This window comes from Lepisma saccharinum, chromosome 1, assembly GCF_977018435.1.
Source record: "Lepisma saccharinum chromosome 1, izLepSacc3.1, whole genome shotgun sequence".
NCBI classification, from domain to species: domain Eukaryota; kingdom Metazoa; phylum Arthropoda; class Insecta; order Zygentoma; family Lepismatidae; genus Lepisma; species Lepisma saccharinum.
In genome coordinates, this window is record NC_139229.1 from 88196421 (window position 1) to 88209989 (window position 13569).

General features: G+C 37.9%; 1 protein-coding gene across 5 annotated transcripts in view; it reads right to left on the reverse strand.

The window, feature by feature from the left end:
• The window catches only part of RhoGAP54D (Rho GTPase activating protein at 54D), a 65368-nt gene that overhangs the window by 4500 nt on the left and 47299 nt on the right, over positions 1–13569 (reverse strand). The window contains exons 9-10 of one of the 5 annotated variants that reach the window (XM_083134451.1): positions 11137–11235; positions 1970–2842 (exon numbers count right to left, since the gene is read on the reverse strand). In XM_083134451.1, the coding sequence (XP_082990577.1) occupies positions 1970–2842; positions 11137–11235 (972 nt within the window). Of the gene's footprint in view, positions 1–1969; positions 2843–11136; positions 11239–13569 lie in introns of all 5 variants that reach the window. The other 4 variants (XM_083134468.1, XM_083134443.1, XM_083134476.1 and 1 more) reach the window with 4 other exon arrangements.

The following is a 13569-nucleotide window of genomic DNA, read 5'->3' on the forward strand; positions in this document are numbered from 1 at the left end:
AAGTTGGTCTTGAAGCTTTCCTGGCGACGAATGATGAAAAGATTCTCTCGGGCTATTTATTGACCACTCTCATCTTCAGGGTAGAAGTCCAGTCCTGAGTGTCAATCCGGTGTATATACATTCTATGGAGGGATGTTGCCAGTGACGATAACAGACCACGGGTACCATGTCTGCTACGTCTGCTCTGCTGGTCGACTATCGCTAGCCAAGCTGGGTCCAATTCGAGCCCCGTGTCGCGATTGAGATTCTCCTTTCCCCCATGAATAGCTATTGCTTCTTTTATGATGCAGTCCCAGTAGTTTGAAGAATTGGCTATAATTTCCATGAATGTATATACACCGGGTTGACGCTCAGGACTGCACTTTTACCCTGAAGATGTGAGTGACATTAGCTCTCGAAAGCTTGGAATCTTTTCCACAACTCCCCTGGTCGATAGCTCGAGAGAATCTTTTCATCATTTTTGAATTTTGTCTGCTTGTGGTGACTGGCGAAAAGATTACATTCTCAGGTTTTGAAACAACAATGATTAATAACTAGGGAGCGGAAGTTGACGACCTAAAAAATATAGGTATATGACCTATAGAATGTCCTAAAAAATGGGAAAAAATGACTTAAAAAATGCAAAAAATGACCATTAAATTTGTTTCAGGTTAAAGATTGAAATGAAAAGGAAATTAAACAAAATGGAATATTTTTCTTTTTTTTAAAAAAAGGGCACCAAACGATACCACATGCACATTCACTCAAAATATGCAACAAGGATTTCCAATGGAAACAACCGAATAATTTTTAAACAATTTAATGAAAAAGTCGTATACACTGAATGAATTGGTGTAAAAAGCATTAATTTCCCGCATCTGTGCTTGTATATTGCAATCTTGCGATATCTATATAGGCCTATGTTCACCTTGGTGAAAAGACTCAAGAATATTACCAAAATGAAAGAAGTGATAAAATATGACAAAACAATACACCGAATATAGCGAAAAATGACAGGAAAATGCTGAAAATCGAGGAAAATTACCTAAAACCTGAAAATTGGCAAAAAATGCAAATAAATGCACTTTAAAATTACCATCTTTGGGTTCTAGATGAAGTGTAATATTGTGAATATTGTGAATATTTAATGGGCATCGTGTCCGAGATGTCAGAAAAAAAAGATGACATTTCATCAACTTCCGTTCCCTATTAATAACATTTCAGGTTTCAGAATATCGTTGACATTTGATAAGAAAAAATATGAAGAAAAGTTCATAAAACTAACATATACTGAATGGTTATATTGAAAATTATACAACTCCATTCATATTGTATCTAAATATATCTGTTTGGCGGTTATGCGGAGATATATAATTCATTCTAATAACTTCATGTTTCATTTTATGTACAATTTTAGTTCGCGAGGCATGTATTATCGAGAAATAGATTGCAAACTAAAATTGCATGAAAAAATTAAATGTGAAGTCATTAGAATTAATTAACTATTCATGTTAGACTAAAATATGCACATGCTTCACAGGAATGCATCTGCATGCCCAGAAGTACAACATTAAGCATTAGTTCCCCCTTCAAACCACATGAGCTTTTCAGGAGGGGAAAATCATACCTAATGCAATACATAGATAAAATACACCCCTCATAGTTATTGCATGCATATATTTTCTTGCAATTATGAACACAACAAACTTGCATGTTACTTGTTTACAAACGTCATTTTGAAAAAGCAATTTTTTTAAAATCTACTATTACCCCAGAACATACATTTAGATTGTTTTTTTTTAGAAAAAAGACTAACAATGCTATTATGTTAACAACTCTCATATTTCCCCTCTCACATAGAAAGTTATGGAAAAAGAAAATAGAATAGCATTCCAACTACAAAACTAACTAAAATGATCACTCCACAGATTATCATTTGTGCATGCATCTCTATGCTAGCATGCAAAAAGATACAAAGGTAGTTAATTACCTGCATAGATTTGGGCATTTTCTGGGTGGACCTTGTAATGGGAGACATGGAATTATTTTCATCCCCGATCGGGGTGAGCAGGCAGTTACTATGATTTCGGAAACTAGCCTCAAGATTTTTACCATCTAGGCCTCGTGACCTTCGCATGGAATGGGAGGTCGGAGTGCTCGTGGTTACAGCTAGAGCATTCCGAGGTGTTAGAAGGTTGTTAGCAATGTCCAACACAGGTTCACCTGCATGCCCAGCCACATTATTGCATTCTGTTATATTATTATGAGGAGAAGCTGGATTACTCACAAGCAAATCTGTACCTTCGGTTGTTGCCGACTGGGGAGTTGCACCTCCTACGCAAGGCAGGTCGGCATTAGAACCAGCAGCATGGTTTGATTCTTCAAACCGACTCAACTTTGGAGGTGACTCGGAATCATTTTCATTGGCGTAAAAGGATGCAGAGGAAGGGGTAGCTAGGGGGACCGGTACAGGAGTACTCGCTCCTTGGTAACGTTTCCTGAAAGTTTGCCGACTTCCATCAAACGCTGGATGTTTGATCATTCGCTCGTGATTCCTGGCAATTTGACAAGCCAGATTTCTTAAAATTGGTCTTTGAAGATCTTCATTAGCTTCCAGTTTGGAAACTATCGGAGTTCTCTCTTCAGACACTCTGCCTATACTCTCTGACGATTCAATTGGGCTGTTTGCTGATTTTGCCTGTCCCTGAAGACACAAAGAAACAGCTGGAGACAACAAGGATTTCTTCAAATCTGGCATACGAGGGTAACACGTAGACGGAGAAGCTTCAGAGCAGGAAGATAACTCATGTGAACTCCTTTGATAAAGCTTAAGCTTTGGAGAGGTGTTTCTGCAATCTGGACTCTGAAAAAAGTTACAAGCAGCATGCAAGGATGAGGAATGCAAAGGTAAGATGCAAAAATTCAATACACAACATGCAAGAAACAGATAACTTAAAAGCAGAGGTAAAATAACCTTTTCCAAGTTGTATAAATGCTATACATCTGTAACTCGACGCACAAAATTGCCTCTGTATACTATCTTTAAGCATCTACTTTCTACAAGTAAAGCACAAATAATGCTCATACTCGAAACCAATGCATTTGGAGAAGTAATTCATTTAAGCAGATCTGCAGGCTGTCTATAAAGATATTCACAGCTTCACAATTAAATATGACTATTAATTGACATATAGGAACCTATAATGGTTCAAGTAAAGAGGTTATTTTGCCATGGATTTAATGACGTATTGTTTTTATTCCAGGTGACAACAGTTGCATAATTTGAACTGGCAACTGCCAGGAGAAAAAATCAAAGTCTCACTCAGGTGCAAACACCTTCTTGGCCAGCCACATGCAAGTGGTACAATCTCATGTAAAGAAAAAGTGTGGTATGTGATACATCATGTAGGCCAGCCTAGAATAAATTAGGATAGACACAAGACACACAGGCCTCTTTCTAGAGACACCTATTCAGAGGGCCTCACAGGAGATGAGAAAGTGATATCGCTCTCTTCACCAGCCAGCCATGCCAACTACACCTGCTACAGGTGATTAAGCTGGATGATAAGCCATTCTTGAGAATATACTTGCATTTGTTGAATGAGCAGTCAATGCTAAAAATTACCTTGAAATATTGGGAGTTGTAATGGATACAGCAATTGGTTGACCAAACAATTCCTTTTCATCAAGGAGAAGTCCCGAATCTAACTTTTCCAGTATGTTGAACTGGTTGAGATGGCAAACTTACCTTGTCTCCTAGGTTTCCTGATAATGCACCCCTGGATTGGGGGGGGGGGAGAAGTATGTCAAAAGACCAAGTGTACCAAACTCCTGTGAATGATTTAAAGACCCAATAATGGCATTGTCACTGTTTGCACGAACATAGGTGTGTATCAAGTGTGGACAGAGTTGTAGTAATACCAATTAGATGTGCCACTTTTTGAATTACTAAATCATACAAACCACAGTATGTGTTTGTATGTCAATTAAAAGCCATGTTATTAAACTGTGATATTGGAAATACCCTTTACAGACAACCTATAGCTTTTTATTAGTTGTTCCTCATTTATGCGTATGTGCATAGGCTAAAATTTTTGAATTCAACACAAACACAAGCATCGTTATGATATTCACACCAGCTTCTTACTGGCATTGTCGACTTAAAAACAGATGAAGACCAAGGAAGCAATAGCACTCTGGCATTTTAACTGTTTGTCCCCCATGTTTAATGAACTTGGACTGACATACGAAAGGATATTGTTCTGATAGGTTAGGTTCATTCAGTTATGTTTATTGCTTGGTATGATTGTGCAGGATTTGTCTAGCTGCCCAGATAAAAACAACAAAAATGATAAAGATGGCGAATCAGTAAAAATACAAAATTATTATTAATTTTACTCTAAATGTCTGTAATACTATAATAAAATACTACCTATCATTACCATTCTTACAAATACTGAAGCATAATATGTGTACCGCGTTTCTGTAAAATAAACTTCTAAATATGCATCTATGGACAAATTAATCAAATGATCATGTACATTAATAAGAAGGGGCAAATTAATTGTTCCGTCTGTTGGTGCAACTTTACATCTCATCTGGACAATACCCTGACTGACTTATAATTTGTAAACAATAGTTTGCAAAAAAAAAAAAAAAAAATCTAAATATAGCACATAAGCAAAGAATTTTCACGAATCTCTTCACACGAATATATGTAGTAAATAGAAAGTATGAAAACGACTAAAGAACACACACATTTACAATGCACAGGCCAGGTCTACATGCAACCAAGCTGTTAAAACATATCTATGTACTGCACATAGTATTGAATTTTAATTTAGTTAATTGATGGTAATGCAGATATCTATTAAAAATTGTGGCACATACATTTGGGAATAGCTTTCTTTACTATAGCCTGACAAGTTAAGTCCCGATATGCGCAGATCGCTGCGGAGCACTTCGTATTACGTCATCCTCCCCACCACTCTTCTACTCACTGGTCTGGCGTTGAGAGTACCAGTGGTGCCAACTCAGCAAAATTAAACTAAAACAAATATGACAAACAATTTTCACTGTTTAGCGTGACCGTGCATGCAGGCTCCTATTATATCAGTGGTTCATTTTATTTAATCCGGCCTTTGAAAATGCGAGCAGTGCGCCGATCGTAAACTGTAGTATTACGCACGTGTGTTAAGGTTTATACCGAAGAGAAACTACTGGGCGAATGACTTCATTTTCTGAATGCGACATCGAGCAGTGGCCAGTTTTTTTTTTTTTTTTTGCTTTTTTTTAACCGAGTGGGGTGGTGGTTCGTTTGTTTATCGTACAACAATCACTACGAGAAAGCAATCTGATAACACGCTTGCCTGTGTTCTTTTCTAAAGCATTGAAATGTTCATGCTCTTTACTCTTGGCTGCAAGATTCTTACTTTCAAAGAGATGGACTTATGGACGAGCGTGTACATGAACTGATAATTAGACTTGGTGAAGCCGATTCAGACACTAACACAGATTCATCGGTAGACACAGACTCGGATGAGTGGGAGAGTGAAACTGAAGAAGGAGAACTGGAAAACATTTAGAAGGTGAGCTCAGTTCTATCGTTTATATATTTTTCATTTTTGTATCGTTTTATTTCATACATTTCTTAGCTGGTAAGAAATATCCCTAATATAACTTAATTCATTTAAGGTTTAAAGGGAAAATATCAAAATGTATTTAGAAATTAGCGCAATCAATAGGTAGCGTAGGTGACGGGATACTAATTCATGCCTTTCACATTCAAATTTCTTTGAAAATTCTCGGAGGATTCAGCTCCCTCCAGTTTGCAACACTGCGAATGAACGTCGCCGCAGACAATGTAGTGGGGAAATGTGATGTGAGGTGCGCAAACAATGGATTGCAGCGTCTTGTTTTTAAACTTGTCAAGTTATAGACAGTTTTCACGTAAATCTCAGCTAAATCAACTTTCTAAAGCTAAAGCCATGAAAATAGTCTAGTCAAGGTCACGTCATGACACCCACAGTGTTCCCAATAAGCAACAATTTCAACCGATGAAATTAACCGGATACGTACAACATGCAAAGTGTTGACTGAGCAGCTTAGAAGAAGTGTGGCAACCCTGGAGAGCTAAGCTGTGCACCAGGTTTTCACATATGTAGACCCAAACGTTCACACAGAACATAGTTCTGCTGAGACGAGTTATATTCCGACATAACTGTATACCAGTGGTCAGAAGTAGCCGGCTACTGTAGCTAGCTACAATATTTGTAGCTGTAACTGTAGCAACGCTACATTTTGAAAATTGTAGTTGTAGCGGTAGCGAAGCATCAAAATTCCTGTAGTTGTAGCTACAGCAACATTTTTTCTCAGCATTTTGAGGTGAATTTTGAATGTGGCAACACCCTTACTTTTGCAGGTTCATAAAGACAGTAGACATGGAGATACAGATTATCTACATTACAAATATCTTGATATTGTAGATTATAGACACCTGTGTAATTTACTTCATTAGTAACTGAATAATTCCGATATCCAGGTAACTAACTGACATATGAATATATTCAGTGGCATAGCAACATACCGTGAGGCCCTGGGCGAGATTAGAACGCGAAGCCCCCAATTTTTTTTTTTTTTTTTTAATCGCAATTAGAATCGAACCAGATCTTCATAAATACGTCAGCAAACTATTACATATAAATAATAATTGGCTAATAGTAAATTACTGACGAAAATGATATTTAATAATTTTATTCACCTTAAAAATGTGTTTCTCTGTTTCTCGGGAGCTGAAATCTGAAGCTGTAAGAAGTAAGGAGAAACTACTAATATGAGGGTTAAGTCATAAGTCATGGCAACTATTCTTTTTTTTGCAAACAGGGGACAACACGAAAAATCAAGATGTACGTTTGAAAGTGTATGGAATGTACCTTCAAATGAAGCAACCAGATGAAGTCTGGATGCAGGAGACTGTCATAGGGAAGAGGCAGAACACAGGATATTGGACAACAGTGTTTCATTATGAGGCAGATCGGCAGTTGACACTGCCCCATTTGAAGGCCTCCACCCACCTTGCCACTGTTCAATAGGGCATGGCATGCACACCCAGAGCTTCCCCTAGCTCTGTATGGCATTCCCGTGCATTTCTGCAACGGAGAACTGCTATTTTAACGTACGAACGTTGCTCCTGCTTCACGACCTCCATTTTCGAACGCTGTCACTCACCGACTGAACTTGGGTGCGTGCTTACTACCCCACCGTTGTTCACATACACCATTTGGTGGCTTCTTTCAAAAGTACATTCCATACACTTTCAAACGTATATCTTAGATTTTTCGTATTGTCCCCTGTTCGCGAGAAAAAAAATAGTTGCCATTACTTATGACTTAACCCACGTATTATCCTTGAGTTGAAAACAACGCGAACATTTAAATGCCTCATGCCTTGCTCCGTGGCAGTTGGAGGTGCTTTATTGTTAGCATATTAAAATCGGGTGTGCAAGATGAAGAGAAAGAAGAAAAGGCAAGACAAATTGCTTTTTATTCAATAAAAGAATAAATGGGTAAAAATGTCCAAGCAAGTTATCTTGAATTTTTGCGGAAATGTTTCACATGAGAAAAACAATAAATTTTATTTTTTTCTGGCCCCTTAGGCCACCCAGCTGCACGTTATGCCCCTGATTTGAGGCATTAATTCAAATTATAACGTTTAATTAGAATTTAAAAACAGAAGGTTCTAATATTATTGCCCACGAAAATTAGCCTTTTCCATCCTTTTTTTATTTTTATTTCCTTTTTGTATCAACCTCAAGGAACGTGAGGCCCCGGACTATCACCCACCCCTTGCTACTCCACTGAATATATTTCAGCTAACAGCTACGCTTTTTCGAGCTGCATCGCTATTTTGGGGAGCAACATGCCTTGTTTGCTGCACCCCTGGAAAAAAAAAATGTCTCGTTTGCATCACTCCTGGAACAAATCCTGTGGATATCCATGGTGTAAGAGACATCAAAATGTCATTAATTACTGTGTAAAACACAACTTGCAGTGGAAAAACTAGTGATAGATTTTTCACTGCACTGGCAAAGGAAGAGTGCCAGCAATAAATGGCTCAGTATGTTAACAGCATTGATCATTGTCTGTATATAGGATCTAACCAGCAAGAAATTATTGTTACAAGAACGATAAAGTTTCTGGAATTTCAATTATTTTCGCGATAATATTTGTTCACAAATTTTAAAATTATAATACTTTTAGAACACTAGGGTTTACACGACAGTTTCCTCAATATATTTTATCATATTGTAAAAATTATGTACAAGTTATTGACTTTCCTGCAGAAATGATAATTTTCTTTAGTTAATATACATAGTTTTTCAAATTTATGTATTTTTCCTACTTTTGCATCGCTTTCTGTAATTTTTGATAATCAAGGCAATGAGGATGAATGGTTTATTTAATTATTCTCTTATCTATAGTCAGTTTCTGCCACTTTCAGCTAATTGTGAGAATGAGGAAGAATGATGAATGATAAGCAGAATGGAGGAGCAGGAAGATCCCATCCTCCCAACTAGGCATCTTTCCAACTTTTTGTTTTGAGTCCATTTTATGCATAGATAAGCTGATCGAGACTGGATCCAAACCACTATGTGCCTCCGCTGGATATCGAACGTGGGGCCCTTTGATTACAAAAGGGTCCCAGGTACTTTTCATTCTAAATGCTGCCTTCATATCAGTCTATTGAAAAATGAAGAATTTATTCTCAAGAAAAATATTTTGATGTGAGCATAAATACGTAATCCTACCAAATTTTATTTGTGTATACTTGTAATAATTAATTTGGGTAACACCCTAATTGCAATATTCATATATCAAATTTGAATTGATATGCCACTTACATAGGTACCTTATTCTCAAAAACTATAGTAAAAATAAGTAACTGAAGTAGCACTGCTATCAAAATTATCGAATGACGGGAATCATGATAATAAATAACAGAATATATTTACCAGTAGTAGGGGATTTTTTTAAATATCCATATGGTTGCTTTTAGGTTTTTATGCAGATGTAGCGCAAAAAGTAGCAAAGTAGCAAGTAGAGCACAGGAGTAGCGTAGTGAGCTACTTTTAGGTAAATGTAGCTGTAGCAAAGCTACATTTTGGAAGAGTAGCTGTAGCTGTAGCAAAGCTACTTTTAAAATGTAGCATTCTGATCACTGCTGTATACTTGCCATAAAACAGTTATTTCATTTGTAATATATAGACAAAATAATACATACATTAACAGGCATGGACTTGATTGGTTGCAATCACTGAGCAGACAAACTTGCAACCGCAGATCCGCCAACTGGGCTGTGGGTTGAGCGAAACAAAACACTGAAACTCAAAAGCAAGTCGAGAGGGACTCGAACACGTTGCATACAACATGGAATCAGTGATACCAGTGTTGCACACCCCACTATTTTCACCGTGTTTATCGTGATTCGTTGCTAATCATGCTATACAGTGGCAAGAATGGCTGAATCGAGGTTTCCTGTTCAGTACATGGTTTTGCCCAAGAGTTATTTTAGGAAAAGCTCTTCAAAGTCAAGCAAGTTGTTTTAAATGTATATTCCTCCTCACGGCAACAATATCAAAATGAAACTGAGCTTGAGGTGACGAAAATAACGCCATTGCTGACAGGTGTCAGCGAACATTCCATTTATGCGATGAAAATGCTTCTTTTTAACGTGTAAGATGGAAACACCGGGCAAGTTGTTCAAGAAAGGGTGGTCTTTAATGATTTCTCCACGCGACTGATTTGGAAGAAAGTGCACGAGGTTTATACTCCACCGCAATGAACTTTCAATTGTCGCAGCCAAGTGAGAGGGACTTGCTGTCAATGTGCGCATGAACTGCATCTCGGGTGTTGAATGATTTGGGGTTTGTTTGACTGCAGAAGGAAATGATTATTTGTTTGGCAACACAAGAATCTCCAAGGTATTAAAAGGTATTGCCATGAGAAGAAACATGTTTATTATTTTTCAATGCGGTGTACATTGAACAAAGCATGGGAGGATACCACCTTGCAAAACCACCGCCAATCTCTCATTGAAGGGCTGAGCACTGGGTTGACCCACAAGAAAAGTGGAGGGGGGAGCTTATTGTTTCACACATTTAGTAATGAAGGCTTTGTTGAAGATGCATGTTTACTGTTCCATGTGCAAAGAAAGGGAAGGGTGGATTATTACCAAGAAATGGACAGACCAATATTTAAATCCTGTTTTAGCAAAGTGATTCATGAATTGAAACCAAACAGAGTAATAGTAGCCGACAATGCATTCCATTGTATATACCACCAATAACAAATCATTCTTTTTTTGTGTAAACTTGAAGTGCATGTGTCTTACAGTAACGGGTGTATTTCGAACGAAGCAACCAAGATTTTCACAAATGTATTTATTTCTAAACCAAAAACAATAACTCGCCATTACATTCAAGAGGGGCCTGTCATTTACTTTTACATTTCTTTTTATACATGCTCGACACATTCACACACGCCTTCGTGTTTCGAAGATATTTCGTGATTTATATTAAGCATTGTCACAATTATTACATAATTTATGCACCGAAAGTCCTCTAAAAATTATATGGTTCACGAAACAAAAAGAAGCAAAAATACATTTTGCTTGACATACATGTACGAGTTTTGATCTGTTGAGTGGTTGGAAATACTGCAGATTTTCTCATTGTCTGCGATATGAACAGCTCAGCAGTTGAGGCAAGACTGGGAGGGAAGATTCTGAGCCCTGTTGTAGCGTGGATTAATACATAAAACCTGCTGCAAACTTAACCTGTCGCAAGGCTTAGGGGCATGGAAGAGGCAAGGGGAAGCTCCAACCTTCACTGGTCTATTTTCATGGAGAGCAATAGCAAGATCTCTATGGTGTACCAAATTCATACACACAAATATATCATATGCAATTACAACAGGCCAAATATCTTGCAGACCAAAAGTCTGCAACAATGAAGTGCGTTACTTTTGACTAATTGTAATGCTTAGAAATACACTTAAAGCCAATAAGCACAGGTCTCCAACAACCAGACATATTTTTACATTGGTTTAATACCACAGTGATACGGATAGCGATTCTACAAAACTGATGAAACACACTCACAAAGAAATGCACATGCCTACACCAGTATGAAAACAGGGAACCTTCAGTGTTGCGATTGAAAGTTAGTATTTTAATACACATAGACATCCTGGTGCTATGCTGCTGCAAAGAAATATTAGTGAGGGGTATATTCAAGCATAGCCTTAGTTAACAAGCAGCACTGCATGTCTATGCTAAACTACAATCTTTCCAACTAGGATGGATCTCAAAATGTTAAAAAATTGCATAGAATAGACATATTGGCAAATTTAGGGAAACTGTAAATAAAACATGAGTTATCTCTATTTCTAGAGACTAAATATACCAGGTGATCCATTTGATTGATTGATTATTTTACTTCACATTTTTGCCAGTTTTGGCTAATCGCAAAGATGAAGATGAGTGATGATATGATGGAATTGGCGAATGGACACACAAAGAACATCCATGACCATGTTGGAATTTGAACCCAGGACTCCATTTGTCGTAGCATGGTGCACTAACCACTCCAATAGGAGGCTGCCATGTGATCCATTTGAGATATAAAAGTAGACAATTGTATACAATAATGTAATATACATATCTCCGAGTAATCTGTTTGAATATGAGTGCACAGGATGCACATACAGGGCATATGGAGGGTTTACAATGGGTTCAGCCAAATGGTAGTCCTTGTCATCGTCATCATCATCATCTTTGCCATTTTCTGCCTCATTTAATCCTGGTCTTCCTCTCTTTCCACGGTGTTCCAATCTTGTCCTCTTCTCATAACAATCTCCACTATCTGCTCATTCCACTGACATCTTGATCTCTCCCTTGGCCTTATTCCCACTCCTTGTGCATTGTAAGCTCTTACTGGTAGTCTTTCTGAATCCATCCTCTTCATGTGTCCGAACCATATCATCTGTGCCTGATCTATCCTGTCATGAAGCTTCACCACACCCACTGCCTGTCAGATCTCCTCATTCCTTATTCTATTCCTTCTAGTCTTCTCCAATATACTCCATAAGGATTTCATCTCCACTGCCTGCATCTTTCTTTCATCTCTCTCTGTCATGGTCCAAGTCTCTGCTCTATACGCAATTATTGTCACATAGTGTGTGTTATATATTACCTTCTTGCATTTCATAGGTCATTTCCATGTCCACCTTTATTCTTGGTTCATTTCTGCACTGAATTTTATTCCTGCTCTTCTGAATTCCTCATTCCAACTATCAAACTGTCTCTTCCCTGTTCCTTATATTTCTAAGTCATCAGTGAACAACAAGGCCTTCATCTCTTCCTTTCCTATCTTCTTCCCCACCTCTTCGTTAATTACATCCATCATAATTATGAAGAACAGTGGGGAAAGAGCACTTCCCTGTTTAGTCCATTACTTATACTGAACCACTCCATTTTTCCCACAGCTCTAGTTAGCCTTGCATGTGCTCTGCACTCAATACACTATCTCTTCCTAGACTCCTTTCTCTCTTAGAACCTTCCAAATCTTTGTTCTGTCCATGCTATTGTATGCCTTTTCTATATCTAGGAATGCCATAATCAAATCATTTCCATACTCGTAGTGCCTTTCCTGTAATTACCTTATGGTGAATATCAGATCTACTGTTCATCTGCCTCTTCTATATCCACACTCTTCCTCTCACATGTTCAGCTCTGTTACTTCCCTTATTCTTTTCACTAATATTTTCTCATACACCTTTGTTGTTATTCCTCTGTAGTTTTTACATTCCTTTCTGTCCCCCTTCTTGAATATGGGAACTATTAGTCCCTTTGTCCAATCTCTTGGCACTTCTCTCTCTTGCCACACTGTATAGCCACTGCACACGAATCACTCCTCCTCCTAGTATCATTTCCACTGGCACCTCATCTACTCCAAGTGTACTACCTCTTCTCAACGCTTCCACCACTTCTTGCCATGCGAGATTCACTATTCCTTCCTGTCTTCTTTTTCCTTCACTTCTTTATGTTCAGCAATTTCTCGAAATGGTTTCTTCACATTCTCCTTATTTCTTCATCCCCTTCTACAACATTTTCCCTTTCATCCTTTAGCTTACAGCTGTCTCCTCTTTCTCTCACTAATCCATACAATACTTTCTTGTTCCCCATATACACTAGCACTTTGACCCATTCTTCCATCCACTTTCTTCATTCCTCCTTTACTACTGTTCTCGACTCTTTCTTCAATTTTCATGTACTAGTGTATGCTAGTGTATGAGACAAACATAATGGCCACATCGTTACATCCAATGGCTTGCAAATTCAATTGACTTGACACACCTCCAGACTTTTCATGTGGGGCTACATCAAGTAAGTTGTGTATGGAAAAAGACCACAGAATCAAGCAGACCTGACAGATCACTCCAAAAATGCTTCATGCTATGTAGTGCAGTATGAACTGTGCTGGATCCACCATGGTGATGATGTTGAATGTTCATGAATTGAATACGATATTAG